Genomic DNA, 13270 nt, shown 5'->3' with positions numbered 1-13270 from the left:
TTAACTTGACCATTTGAAGATGATTGTTCTTTCAGAACCAGTAGCATTAATGTGCAAGTCCTAATACTACCTTTTTCTAAATTGCCTTTTATTTAGCTTCATTTCATTGCTTCTTAATTGGCTTGCTGTGTCTCCGTATCAGGCAGGGGAGTCTGTGCTAAGTGCTCTTGGTGCCTGTAAGATTCTGAGGGAGCTTTCCAAACTGGAGAATGACTCAGAGAACAAGCTGGCCATGAAACAATTGGCACAGAGGTTTGAGAAGCTGGCAAATGGTGAGTTTGCACAGAGAAAATATTTATCAGTTAGTTCCTTTAAGGCTGAAGGCCTAAGAATTCTAATTGAATGAATTTTTACCTTACATATAGAGTTTAAACATCTTAGTAACAGGCCTGGGTTAGAGGGTTAACCTTAACTAGGCCATGTTTTGAAATGAATATGGAAAAGTTTATTCTGTTACTTTTTCGCCAAATGTAAAAATCTCAGGCATTGCTTGTGGAAAGTTTCAGTGACTGTCTGCTGATCGACTGGCTGGTAGTAGTCAGTCACCATTCTTCAAGAATGTGTGGGCCACAACATATAAAAATATTTTTAAAAGTATCAGTCTGATAAAACTATACAACCTTGAGAGAATAAGCAGGGATGGATGGATGGACAGATGAATGAAATATTCAAATTTTCTGAGAAAGTGAATTTAGTTTTTATCAGCTGTAAGCCAGAGATTTGCTTTATGAACCAAGTAATAGAACTAAATTTTCTTTTTGAAGATATTCTAACCTATTGACCTTGTTAAGAATGAGATATTTCTACCTGTTGCTCGTGTCTTGTCTCCCCACGTGTAAATGTGAAACCATAAAGACAACAATCACTTCACAATGAACCAGAATTTATTCAAACAATCAAATGGATAAAATTTGATTAGATACCAAAGCCACAAAGAAAACATTGATTACCTTAGAAAAATACAAATTACGAAGACATGTCTCAGGGGAGCGCTGTGTGGACAGAAAAAAAATGCAGTCTCACCCCAGCGATCTGAATAGCTGTTTTAGCTCAATTACTTTATATCAAAGTACATCAAGCCGTTTTTTTTCTGTCTGATGCGTTCTGACATTATTTGTTTAAGAGGTGGACTCATCCTACGTCCCAGCAGCACGTGGTTCCGGGCTACCGCTGCACGCAGACAAAGCATGAGACTTTTTCAGGCCAGGAACAATGCACGTCTTATGCTGCATGAAAACAACTCTACTAAAGGTCTAGGCATCTAGTAAATTCACTAAATAAGCCATTCTCCCTACACTCCTTAAAGCAGCTTCCCAAGCTAAAAACAATGGATGTGCCATTTCATGCGGAAACATTTCTACTCAAAAAATGTAGGACCGAATTTTATCAGCCAGGTGTACTTCCATCTTCCATACTGCCCCAAACTGGTTTTCTAACTCCACACAAAGCCCTCCTGACCTCTCCATTGACCTGGCGCGTTGCTACATCAAACAGGTTTTGATTATAAAAATTAGCACCCATCCCATATAATATCTTCAAACTCGTATAAAACAGACATGAGCAATTTCAATACTAAAACATCTATTATGCTTAACATTTTTCTGATTAGATTTCTGCTTCTTTGGTTATAATGAACTACAGCATTTTTTCAGATGAATATATGTAACTTATACATTTTTAAGGTTGTAATCTTATATGAAAAATTGTACTAAGTAGACTAATTTTAATTACTGTATTTTCCAGACTACAGTATAGAGCTCACCTTACTATAAGCCACACCACTGGGCTATAATCCGCATGGTTCAAAGTGTGGGGGAAAGGGTAGAAGCTTATAGTTCAAAAAATATGGTAAATCGAATACTACATCTAATTTAAAATACTCTACTGATTAGGCTATATGTAGATTAAACAGAATCTAAAGTTAACCAAATTGAGGGCTACTAAAAACAAACATAATCTAATATTTCAACATTAGCTAAAATTTACATTAAAAACTAGCATAATTAAACTAATATTTCCAACATCCTGCACCTGTTCATTACTTTTATGAATGTTGACTATGACTCTAGCTTAACTTCCATGTAAAAGGCTAATATGTTACCTTTGTCAACCAAGTTATTTGTTTATTGAGCATTAAAGTCATTAATACAAGCCAGTAATATTAAGATTAATATAAAGCATAGTTTTACCAATTTCTCATGTCTTAATCCATCCTATGAGGTCTGATCAGGAGATAGTGTAAATGAAAATGGCTTGTGATCAACAATGAGGCACTTTGTTGTCTCTTCTTTGACCTAACAAAGCCAAGAACAATGGATGTGCTTAACACTAATTTCAAATTCATAGATTTGAACTTAGTGTTAAACCGGCCAGCTTATGTCCCAAAACGTTCATGTTCTGTTCATCCTGTATTTTCAGATGTATTTGGTGAGTGTTACCAAAGCAGTGAGAGCCTCTCCTTCACACTCCTTATAAGGAAGTCTCCTGTGTGGGGCGGGGCTACATGTCTGGAGATGGCCACGGCAGCCGATGCCCGACTGTTCTTCAGTCATGATGGTGTTCAGGTAGAAAAATACATAGTTCCAAAAATCTGGCCTGTCAGTGACTGAATCCCATGTTTTCTCCATTTGAAGATGATTCCCACTGTGCTTCTCTTGTGTTCCAAAGCCTAAGAAAGCATTTGCTCTATACATAAATTTATCACCTTTTGGATGAGTAAATTTCTTTCTTGTTTATGCCCGTTAGTCAAAACTATTTGAAATCACTCTGTGTGAGAAATGCAGGTGCTCTATGTGAGAAATGATGGCGAAAATAAAGCAAACGTGCACCAAATTCAAATCCAATCTGTTCTCAGTTTATTTCTATATTGATTTTGCACTAAGAAAATTATGTTATTTAGTCAAATTATTCTAAGGATCAGAGTTCCCTGATTATCTTGTGTTTAACCTTTTTCAATACTATAGTCAACCTTATTAGTACTGTATTCCACTCCTCCACAGAAACACGGAGATGTTAAAAGTTTACCAGATCACTCTTTAGCATATTTCAGAATTAGTACTTGTCAGACTGCCCCAGGGCAGCTGTGGCTACCATCCAGTAGCTTGCCACCATCAGTGTATGCTTGAATGGGTGAATGAGAAAGCATTATAAAAGTAAAAGCCATTTACCATTAGTACTCATTGCAACAAAGCTGTATTTTAGACAGAATACATTCTTGTCACACAGTGTAATTGTGATCACATACCTTCTGTAAAGTGAACAAAACAGTGAAAACCAATCATAACTTAATAAGAAAGTAAAATACTCCTAACACCTGTTACTGAAATAGTTAATAGAGAAGAGATGTTAATTTTTTGAGCTCGACAAGTATGATAATAAACTCAGAAAGCTGGTATCATTTTCAGATCTTTGTCTACATTTAGAAGTCTTGAATGGCAAAGTAACTCCCCAGATAACTGTACATAAATTACATATACTATGTATAGCTAGTTGTATATGCTTGCATTGCAATGAAGTGCAAGCTTTGCATAACTCCAACATCTCAGTTCCAACCGCCATCCTCACACACTATAATAAGCATTATCTATGTGTATTTATGGTGGCAGTCTCTAAACAGAATTTTGAAGAGAAGGAGAAGATAATAAAAAAAATCATTACTTTGACTTGAGTAATGACATTTTTGGCCTACTTCACATTTGTCAGGCTTCTCAGTGTTCTTGGACTGATTATGGCTGTAGATACAGGCTGAATATCATCGGTCTTCTGTCTTTGATTACATCGTAACCTTTTGTTTCTCTGCTGTAGTCTCTGTTGTCTGAGATATGGTGGGGTGACATGGAGAGGTCTACCAAGGTCTGGAAGCTGATACTCTCTTTCCTCATGCCTCCGCTCATCTACACCAATCTGATCAGCTTCAGGTTAGTCTTCCCTTATTGCTCTGCAAAACTGTGAACTTAATATCAGGGTTTGTGCTTGTATTAATATTATTTGATTTGAAATTGTTGATTTCTTTCTGACTTTTTTTTACTGTGAGAGAACAACACTTTATTGATTGAGTTTAGTTTGTCCTTGCTGAGGCTTTTTTTGACATTGCAAAAAGAAGTAATGTATCAAATAGTTTTTCTAAAGCAGAGTGTAAGTTTAGTTTTCCTCCTAATAAGTAATTGATTTGGAAATGAGAATGCATTGTTTGTGTCCTCAAAATTTGTGATTATGTATTTAGAACCAAAGTCATTCTAATATTTTCACAACCAATGATGCATCTTTTTAGTTCAGCTGAATTTACTCCAAGGCTCTTTCACATATTACAGACTCTTAACAAAGGGTCTGTACACAGATGTCAGAGAAGAATAAATCAAGTCAAATGAAAATTAATAAAAATTGCTGTCATTAGAGTCCAGTTCAGTCCAATTAGCATGTTGATAATGTTGAAATGGTAATTTTGAAGTTCTTGTACATTAAATAAACAAGATTTCATCCCTCGTTCCTGAGTCTTGACTAACAGTACATCAAAGGAATCTGTTTTCTGTGATTACGGATCTTTAGCTAAACTGAACGTACAGAGGGTGGTCATGTGTATATTACCTTAATCTTATTATTTTGAACTCAGGTAGGCATTAGCCATAGGATATTACTGAAGATTCTTTTGTCTCTCATAACATTGTAACAAGACACATTTAACACCTTGAACCTCAACTGCATAAGGCCTATGGAGGAATTTTTCTCCCATACTCTAAAAGCACACATTTTCAGTCTGAAAGCAAGATTTCATGTCTTTTTTTCTCAAATACTTTTGCTTACATTTTTATTTTGAAAGCAGGACTTCATATCTTTCTTCTCAAAACTTATAATGCTTGTACTCAACACTTCTCCTTGAGCTCAGACGTAGTCTCTGCTTGGATTGTGCTCGCTTACAAAAGCGAGCACAATCGCTTTTGCGAAAAAAATGCTTACAAAACATTTTTTGCTTGATCTGGAACAAGAATGCACTGTTGCCTGGCAACCCCTCAGCCAATAGAATGAAAGTGTTGTACTGGGTGCATTTGTTTCCTTCTAGGCGGTGTTCCTGTGTGGCTACTATCGATTGGAGCAACCTGCGCCACCCTCTGGATGTAGGGAGAAACAATGGCCTCAGCTTTCTGCTTCATGTTACACTGAACACTGATCAGAAGCACTGCCAACACTGATCAGAAGCAGATCAGCCTTCTGATCGCTAACAGCCTTCTGATATTAGAATAGAATAGAATAGAATAATAGAATAGAAGTACTTTATTCATCCCAGCAGGGAAATTACTTCGCAGTTACAGCATAGAGACAAGACACAATAACAACTACCACTGAGTAGTAGTTGTAGATAAAATAAAAAATAAATATAAAATGCTATAAATTGTAAAAATATAAAATGCTGTTAATATAAAAAGCAACTTAGAGCAGTCCTTGCAAAGATTCAAAAAATGCAGATATGTATATTTAAATATATGTATAGCAAGTGTGCCACAGTGCAGTTGTGCAAAATTGGACTGATTAGTGCAGAACAATGATATAGCTTTTATTGTACAGTGAGATGGCATGTGGCAGGAAGGATTTCCTGTATCTGTCCCTACGACAGCAGAGCTGGAGCAGTCTATGTGAGAAGGCAGGAGTTTGTTCACCCAACCAAGTCCCTACATTGAATAGGTGGATCAGGTTGCTACATCAATAGTAGCCACACAGGCACACCCGCTAGAAGGAAACAAACGGATCCAGTACAACACTTTCATTCTATTGGAGGTTGCCAGGTGACGGTGCCAAAAGGCGGTCTCAAAGCAAGTAGAAAATGTTTCGTAAGTGAGCAGAGAGTTCTGCAAGAGCGCGAGGAGAAAGGTTTGAGTAAACATTACAAGTTTTGAGACAAAAGACATGAAGTCCTGCTTTCAAAATGAAAATGTGTGCTCTGAAATTATGGCAGAAAAATTCCTCCATAAAGACCTGGCTTGACATGAATCCCCACTAAGCCTGGTTTAACCCTTCTAAAATGGATAAACCAATATGCAGATCACATTATGTCAAGCCTAGCTTTATCTTTTATCCAGAGGCCTGCTTCACAAAACCAGGATAGTGGATATTTGAATATCCTGGCTGTATTAAGTTCCGTCAGGTTGGATGGTGAACGTTTGTGGAACCATTTTCAGGTCTCTCCAAAGATGCTCAATTGGGTTTAGGTCAGGGCTCTGGCTGGGCCATTCAAGAATGGTCACAGAGTTATTCCGAAGCCACTCCTTTGTTATTATAGCTGTGTGCTTTGGATCATTGTGAACCTTCGACCCAGTTTGAGGTTCTGAGAACTTGGAAGAGGTTTTCTTCAAGGATATCTCTGTACTTGGCCGCATTCATCTTTCCCTCAATTGCAACAGTCGTCCTGTCCCTGCAGCTGAAAAATATCCCCAAAGTTTGATGCTGCCACCACCATGTTTCACTGTTGGGATGGCATCAGGCAGTTCTCATGCTGTGTATATCATAGACATAAATGATATACACTTATGCCTATGTGTATATGAATATGTCTATGCAGGAAAAGCATAGACATATTTGATAAGATAAGATAAGAAGTTGTTCATGTTCCATGTGAGGCCCTGCTCAATGTGGACCCCCAGGAAATGGAAATCAGCTACCCTCTCCACACATTTTCCCCCAATGGCTAGTGGTGTAATGTCCGTTTTATTCCTCCTGTAATCTATTATGAGTTCTTTTGTCTTTGAGTTGTTGAGGAGCAGATTGTTCTCCCTGCACCACTGCAACAGCCGTTCCACCTCACCCCTGTAGGCGGACTCGTCGCCTCCTGAGATGAGCCCCACCACTGTGGTGTCATCAGCAAACTTGATGGTGTTGCTGTGGTGGGCAGAGGTGCAGTCGTATGTGTACAGACAATAGAGCAGGGGGCTCAGCACACAGCCCTGTGGAGAGCCAGTACTAAGGCTGAGGGCAGTGGATGTATGTTTTCCCACCCTAACCCTATCCCTACCCTACCCTAACCCTAACCCTGGGGGGAAAAAAAGGGCCTTTTTCTAAAAATTCTGGAGGGCTAACCCTAGGTCGTAGGGTTACGGGGTCAATCTCTAAAAATCCGGTCATCCCTCGTTACCCTTATGACCCCCCCTACCGATTTTTAAGACCCCCGGTCTCCCTGTCAGAGACCCCCAAAGAGGACAAACTTTTCACAAAAATCATGGTTTTTCCTCCCTCGTGGCAACATTCGCTGTAGTAACGTGTTTCTGCCACCAGATGGCATCGTTGCCATCTCGGTGTTTCTCTCAATGGGGAAAACTGCCACTTGGGTATTGGACCCGAACTTGCCACATGGGTATTCCATCAATGGGGGCTTGCCAATTGGGTATTTTTATCCATACAACTGACACTTTGTCACATTTCACTCTATGGGACTTGCCAAATGGGTGTTTATGCCTATGGGGGCTTGCCACCTGGGTATTCGTGAACATGGGGCTTGCCACCTGGGTGTTTATGTCAATGGGGGCTTGCCACTTGGGTGTTTATGACAATGGGAGGGTTGCCACCTGGGTATTCGAGTACATGGGGCTTGCCACCTGGGTATTTGTGAACATGGGGCTTGCCACTTGGGTGTTTATGTCAATGGGAGGCTTGCCACCTGGGTATTCGTGAACATGGGGCTTGCCACCTGGGTATTCGTGAACATGGGGCTTGCCACTTGGGTGTTTATGTCAATGGGGGCTTGCCACTTGGGGGACCAAGACTTAAGCACCGTTGGAACCTGGGTACCCCACACTTAAGCACCCCTACACGGACTACACCCACCAGTGCGCACGGCCCAGAGCCTCGTGCCCCTGGTAAGGCTGCCTTTGTGGACATGGGCTTGCCAAATGGGTGTTTAGGACAATGGGAGGATTGCCACCTGGGTATTCGGGAACATGGGGCTTGCCAAATGGGTATCATAAAGAAGTATGCCCAAATAGCAGTTAAGTGATTGGCGCATTGTCGGTGCCTTTTCTCAGCAGAGATTTCCTTCTGCCTTTCCGGGGGGGCAGTCGAACCACAAATACCGTGCCGTTTGGGCGGACCGAACTTCACTCTCCCGTGGCACAATGGTTAAGAAGCTTGCCTCCCACCCGGCAGAGCCTGGTTCGATACCAGCTTGGGACGCAGAGCTGCAGGACTTGCCATCCGGGTATCATTTTCAACTGCATTGATGCCATATGGGAACCAACATTCACGGGGGCTTTAAGGGGGGGTCCCGTGCATTTATTGGGCCAAAGGTGGGCTCGGGTCATCACACACACTTGGAAGAATAAACGAAGCCAGGCACAACCTCCTCTGATGCCCCCCTGCTCTGGGGGGGCTTTGCCAAGGAATGGAGCACCATAACCCCGCATGGAGGTTGGGAGACAGACCCCTTGGACCTCCAGAGAACCAGGGGGACTCATGGAGCTCATTTACCCAGGCCTAGGGCACTGAAAGCCCGCATAGAGGGCAGATGAACCACCCCCATGGACCTCCAGAGAACCAGGGGGACTCATTGAGCTCATTTACCCAGGGCTAGGGCACTGAAAGCCCGCATGGAGGGCAGATGAACCACCCCCATGGACCTCCAGAGAATCAGGGGAACTCATGGAGCTCATTTACCCAGGAATGGAGCACCATAACCCCGCATGGAGGTTGGATGAAACAGCCCCTGGACCTCCAGAGAACCAGGGCACATCATCACTGGACACTTGGACCTCCAGAGAACCAGGGCACATCATGGAGCTTAAGTACCCAGGAATGGAGCACCATAACCCCGCAGGGAGGTTAGATGACAGACCCCTTGGACCTCCAGAGAACCAGGGCACATCATCACTGGACACTCGGACCTCCAGACAACCAGGGCACATCATGGAGCTCATGTACCCAGGAATGGAGCACCATAAGTCTGCAGGGAGGTTGGATGACAGACCCCTTGGACCTCCAGAGAACCAGGGCACATCATGGAGCTCATGTACCCAGGAATGGAGCACCATAAGCCCGCAGGGAGGTTGGATGAAACAGCCCCTGGACCTCCAGACAACCTGGATGAAACAGCCCCTGGACCTCCAGACAACCAGGGCACATCATGGAGCTCATTTACCCAGGAATGGAGCACCATAACCCCGCATGGAGGTAGGTTGAAACAGCCCTTGGACCTCCAGAGAACCAGGGGGAGTGATGGAGCTTAAGTACCCAGGAATGGAGCACCATAACCCCGCATGGAGGTAGGATGAACCACCCCCATGGACCTCCAGAGAACCAGGGGGAGTGATGGAGCTTAAGTACCCAGGAATGGAGCACCATAAGCCCGCAGGGAGGTTGGATGAAACAGCCCCTGGACCTCCAGAGAACCGGGGGGGGGACTCATGGAGCTCATTTACCCAGGAATGAAGCACCATAACCCCGCATGGAGGACAGATGAACCACCCCCATGGACCTCCAGAGAACCAGGGCACATCATGGAGCTTAAGTACCCAGGAATGGAGCACCATAAGCCCGCATGGAGGTTGGATGAAACAGCCCCTAGACCTCCAGAGAACCAGGGGGGGGACTCATGGAGCTTCTGTACCCAGGAATGGAGCACCATAACCCCGCAGTGAGGTTGGATGAAACAGCCCCTGGACCTCCAGAGAACCAGGGGGGACTCATGGAGCTCATTTACCCAGGAATGGAGCACCATAACCCCGCAGGGAGGTTGGATGAAACAGCCCCTGGACCTCCAGACAACCAGGGCACATCATGGAGCTTAAGTACCCAGGAATGGAGCACCATAAGCCCGCAGGGAGGTTGGATGAAACAGCCCCTGGACCTCCAGAGAACCGGGGGGGGGGACTCATGGAGCTTCTGTACCCAGGAATGGAGCACCATAACCCCGCAGGGAGGTTGGATGAAACAGCCCCTGGACCTCCAGAGAACCAGGGAGGGGACTCATGGAGCTCATTTACCAAGGAATGGAGCACCATAACCCCACAGGGAGGTTGGATGAAACAGCCCCTGGAGCTCCAGACAACCAGGGCACATCATGTAGCTTACGTACCCAGGAATGGAGCACCATAAGCCTGCAGGGAGGTTGGATGAAACAGCCCCTGGACCTCCAGAGAACCAGGGAGGGGACTCATGGAGCTTCTGTACCCAGGAATGGAGCACCATAACCCCGCAGGGAGGTTGGATAAAACAGCCCCTGGACCTCCAGAGAACCAGGGAGGGGACTCATGGAGCTTCTGTACCCAGGAATTAAGCACCATAACCCCGCAGGGAGGTTGGATGAAACAGCCCCTGGACCTCCAGAGAACCAGGGAGGGGACTCATGGAGCTCATTTACCAAGGAATGGAGCACCATAACCCCACAGGGAGGTTGGATGAAACAGCCCCTGGAGCTCCAGACAACCAGGGCACATCATGTAGCTTACGTACCCAGGAATGGAGCACCATAAGCCCGCATGGAGGTAGGATGAACCACCCCCATGGACCACCAGAGAACCAGGGCACATCATCACTGAACACTTGGACCTCCAGACAACCAGGGGGACTTATGGAGCTTAAGTACCCAGGGCTAGGGCACCCAAAGCCCGCATGGAGGACAGATGAACCACCCCCTTGGACCTCCAGAGAACCAGGGGGACTCATGGAGCTTAAGTACCCAGGAATGGAGCACCATAACCCCGCATGGAGGTAGGATGAACCACCCCCATGGACCTCCAGAGAACCAGGGCACATCATCACTGAACACTTGGACCTCCAGAGAACCAGGGGGACTCATGGAGCTCAAGTACCCAGGAATGGAGCACCATAACCCCGCATGGAGGACAGATGAACCACCCCCATGGACCTCCAGAGTAGTACCCATGAACCACCCCCATGGACCTCCAGAGTAGTACCCATGAACCACCAGCACTCAGACACTTAGCACCCACAGCTAAGCCACTTTGCCACGAAGGAACACTGGTCAGAATACCCAAGTGGCAGGCCTCCCCATGCCCCACACTACCCGTGGACCACACTACCCATGAACCACCAGCACTCAGACGCTTAGCACACCCAGCTAATCCAATTTGCCACGAAGGAGCACTGGTCAGAATACCCAGGTGGCAAGCCCTCTGAGCTGAAAAGGAAAATCTGACATGATTCTATTCCTAATACAAGAGCTCCATCCAGGGGATTTTGCATGAACTGCAACTGCACCCATATGGCTCCAAAAGCGCCCAAATGGCCCATTCAAAGGAATACCGAGGTGGCAAATGAGCTCTTGCAGCCACTTAGGCATAGTGGCAGAACACGGCGGTGTCAAAGCCTATGGAAAAATTTTGCCACTTCGGACCGTGCTGTCGGTTGGTCAGTAAGGTCAGAATCCACATGCAGGTGGAGTGAGGGAGACCCAGGTCCCCCAATTTGTCCACCAGTCTGTGAGGGAGGATGGTATTAAAAGCAGAGCTGTAGTCTACAAAGAGCATCCACACATAGCTCCCCTGCTGCTCCAGATGTGACAGAGCAGCATGGAGGGCCGTGATCACAGCGTCCTCTGTGGATCTGTTGGCTCTGTAGGCGAACTGGTGGTGGTCAAAGCCAGGAGGGAGAAGTGCTGTGATGTGACCCCGGACCAGTTTTTCAAAACACTTCGTTACCACAGGGGTTAGTGCCACTGGCCGGTAGTCGTTGAGGCGGGAGATGTGAGGTTTCTTGGGTATGGGGACTATGGTGGAAGATTTCAGGCAGGATGGGATGTAGACCCATGTCTAGTGCTGCTCTTACTCCTCTTCCTGCTCTCTTGATTGACTAGCAGTCCTTCACAGCCTTGCTGGGGTTCATGGTCTTTATTTTGTCATCTACATACTGTATGTAAGCATGGCTCTGGAAGAATGTAAAAGGGAGATACCACAACAAGAATGTTTAGTTCTTAGGATATTTTTTCTTCATTAGACCCTTAAAAGCAGATGTGATGTTTTTTGTGTGTGTGTTCAGGGTACCAGAAGAGGAGATCAAACCTTGTCCAGTTCATCACATCAGAGACAATGACAGCGTAGAGGGGAATGATGCCACTGTCTTGTCCATTTCCGACATCATACAAAAGTAAAACCAAACAATATATAAATCAAACTATTGTGTTTGATAATTTTAGTACTATTTGTAACAATAAAACCCCATGCTTGTTTTAGCTGCAGTGAGGAAGACATGGAGGAATTGAAGACCCTGAAGGAAAACTTAAAAGGCAGGTTTGGATGTGTGTTCTGCTATTTGTATAGGTGTGTGCTAATGATGTAAAAAGAAAAAAAAATCACAATATAGAACTACAGAGGTTAGCAAAAGCAAAAAAATAATAGTAATTAAACAAGTCATGAATAAGTTAAGACTTTCAACTCAAATATTGTTCTTTTTTTGTTTTGGGTTTCTTTTTGTTACTTTCTTTTTTTTTTTTTTTTTACATGAAACATACTGTGGCTCAGGCCAATGTTAAAATTGCCAGAAGATGTCACGGAAACATTTATACAGCATCTTTTGCCTCACAAGGTAAGGTTTGTTGATGATGGTGATGACCAAGGGTGTAGAAACAAGTTTATCATTGGGGGGACACATATCAGAAACCTGACAAATTTGTAAATAACTTGAGCAGAAATGTCATAAACAATGGTCTCATCAACACGTTTCTTAGCAATGCGTTAATCCAATCTATCACATTAGATTAGTAGCAACTAATCTAATACTTACTTGTTACTATTTACAATCCAATAATCAGAGACAAAATAACAAGAGTCATTTTCTATGCTTCTCTCATGCAGTAGTTTAATACAATGAGGAGAGAGGATCAAAGCCCCCTAGTGAAGGATGGATTTTTCATTGAATAATCAAGTTACTTTTTCAAAGTAACTGTCCCATCTCTGGTAATAAATTAACTACAGTGTCTATATATATTTTTATCTCAAGGTGGCAAACTGCCCAAAAACATAATTTCCATTTCCTCTTGAACAAAATGACTTCGGTCTTTAATCAAGCAAACTGTCATTCCAGGTCTGTACACTCACTTTATCATTTGCCTCACAACTAGCAAGCTAAATACTCAGGTAGAACACACAAATTTGCTAGCAGCATTTTGTATGTAGTTTATTGGTCAAAATACATTTGATTATTGGTCAAAATGCATTTACATATTTTGACTGGCAACTGAACTGAACTGGTTCTGCCTCTTTCTAAAACCTTAACCATAAAAAAGATAGTGACGTGTTCTTAAACTTACAAAATATAAACTGGCTTCAGAGATGAA

General features: G+C 43.7%; 1 protein-coding gene and 1 long non-coding RNA gene across 4 annotated transcripts in view; one reads left to right on the top strand and one right to left on the bottom strand.

Annotated features, from left to right (window-relative positions):
* The window catches only part of LOC114148589 (transient receptor potential cation channel subfamily M member 4-like), a 95532-nt gene that overhangs the window by 60768 nt on the left and 21494 nt on the right, over positions 1 to 13270 (top strand). The window contains exons 14-18 of the mRNA XM_028023973.1: positions 143 to 272; positions 2419 to 2564; positions 3805 to 3917; positions 11974 to 12081; positions 12168 to 12220. Of these exons, the coding sequence (XP_027879774.1) occupies positions 143 to 272; positions 2419 to 2564; positions 3805 to 3917; positions 11974 to 12081; positions 12168 to 12220 (550 nt within the window). The remainder of the gene's footprint in view (positions 1 to 142; positions 273 to 2418; positions 2565 to 3804; positions 3918 to 11973; positions 12082 to 12167; positions 12221 to 13270) is intronic.
* LOC114148590 (uncharacterized) lies at positions 7030 to 11330 on the bottom strand. Of its 3 annotated transcripts, none has more exons than XR_003596302.1 (3): positions 10879 to 11330; positions 10751 to 10843; positions 7030 to 8597 (listed from the first exon to the last, which is right to left on the bottom strand). It is a non-coding gene; the product is annotated as an uncharacterized LOC114148590 (long non-coding RNA). The 3 variants fall into 3 exon arrangements; XR_003596303.1 differs by lacking the exons at positions 10751 to 10843; positions 10879 to 11330 and adding exons at positions 8690 to 8729; positions 8954 to 9051; XR_003596304.1 differs by lacking the exons at positions 10751 to 10843; positions 10879 to 11330 and adding an exon at positions 8690 to 8821 and having other exon boundaries at positions 7030 to 7642; positions 7734 to 8597.

Source organism: Xiphophorus couchianus, chromosome 7 (assembly GCF_001444195.1).
Source record: "Xiphophorus couchianus chromosome 7, X_couchianus-1.0, whole genome shotgun sequence".
NCBI lineage: Eukaryota > Metazoa > Chordata > Actinopteri > Cyprinodontiformes > Poeciliidae > Xiphophorus > Xiphophorus couchianus.
The sequence above is the reverse complement of the archived record's forward strand: the minus strand, read 5'-3'. Positions and strand labels throughout refer to the sequence as shown.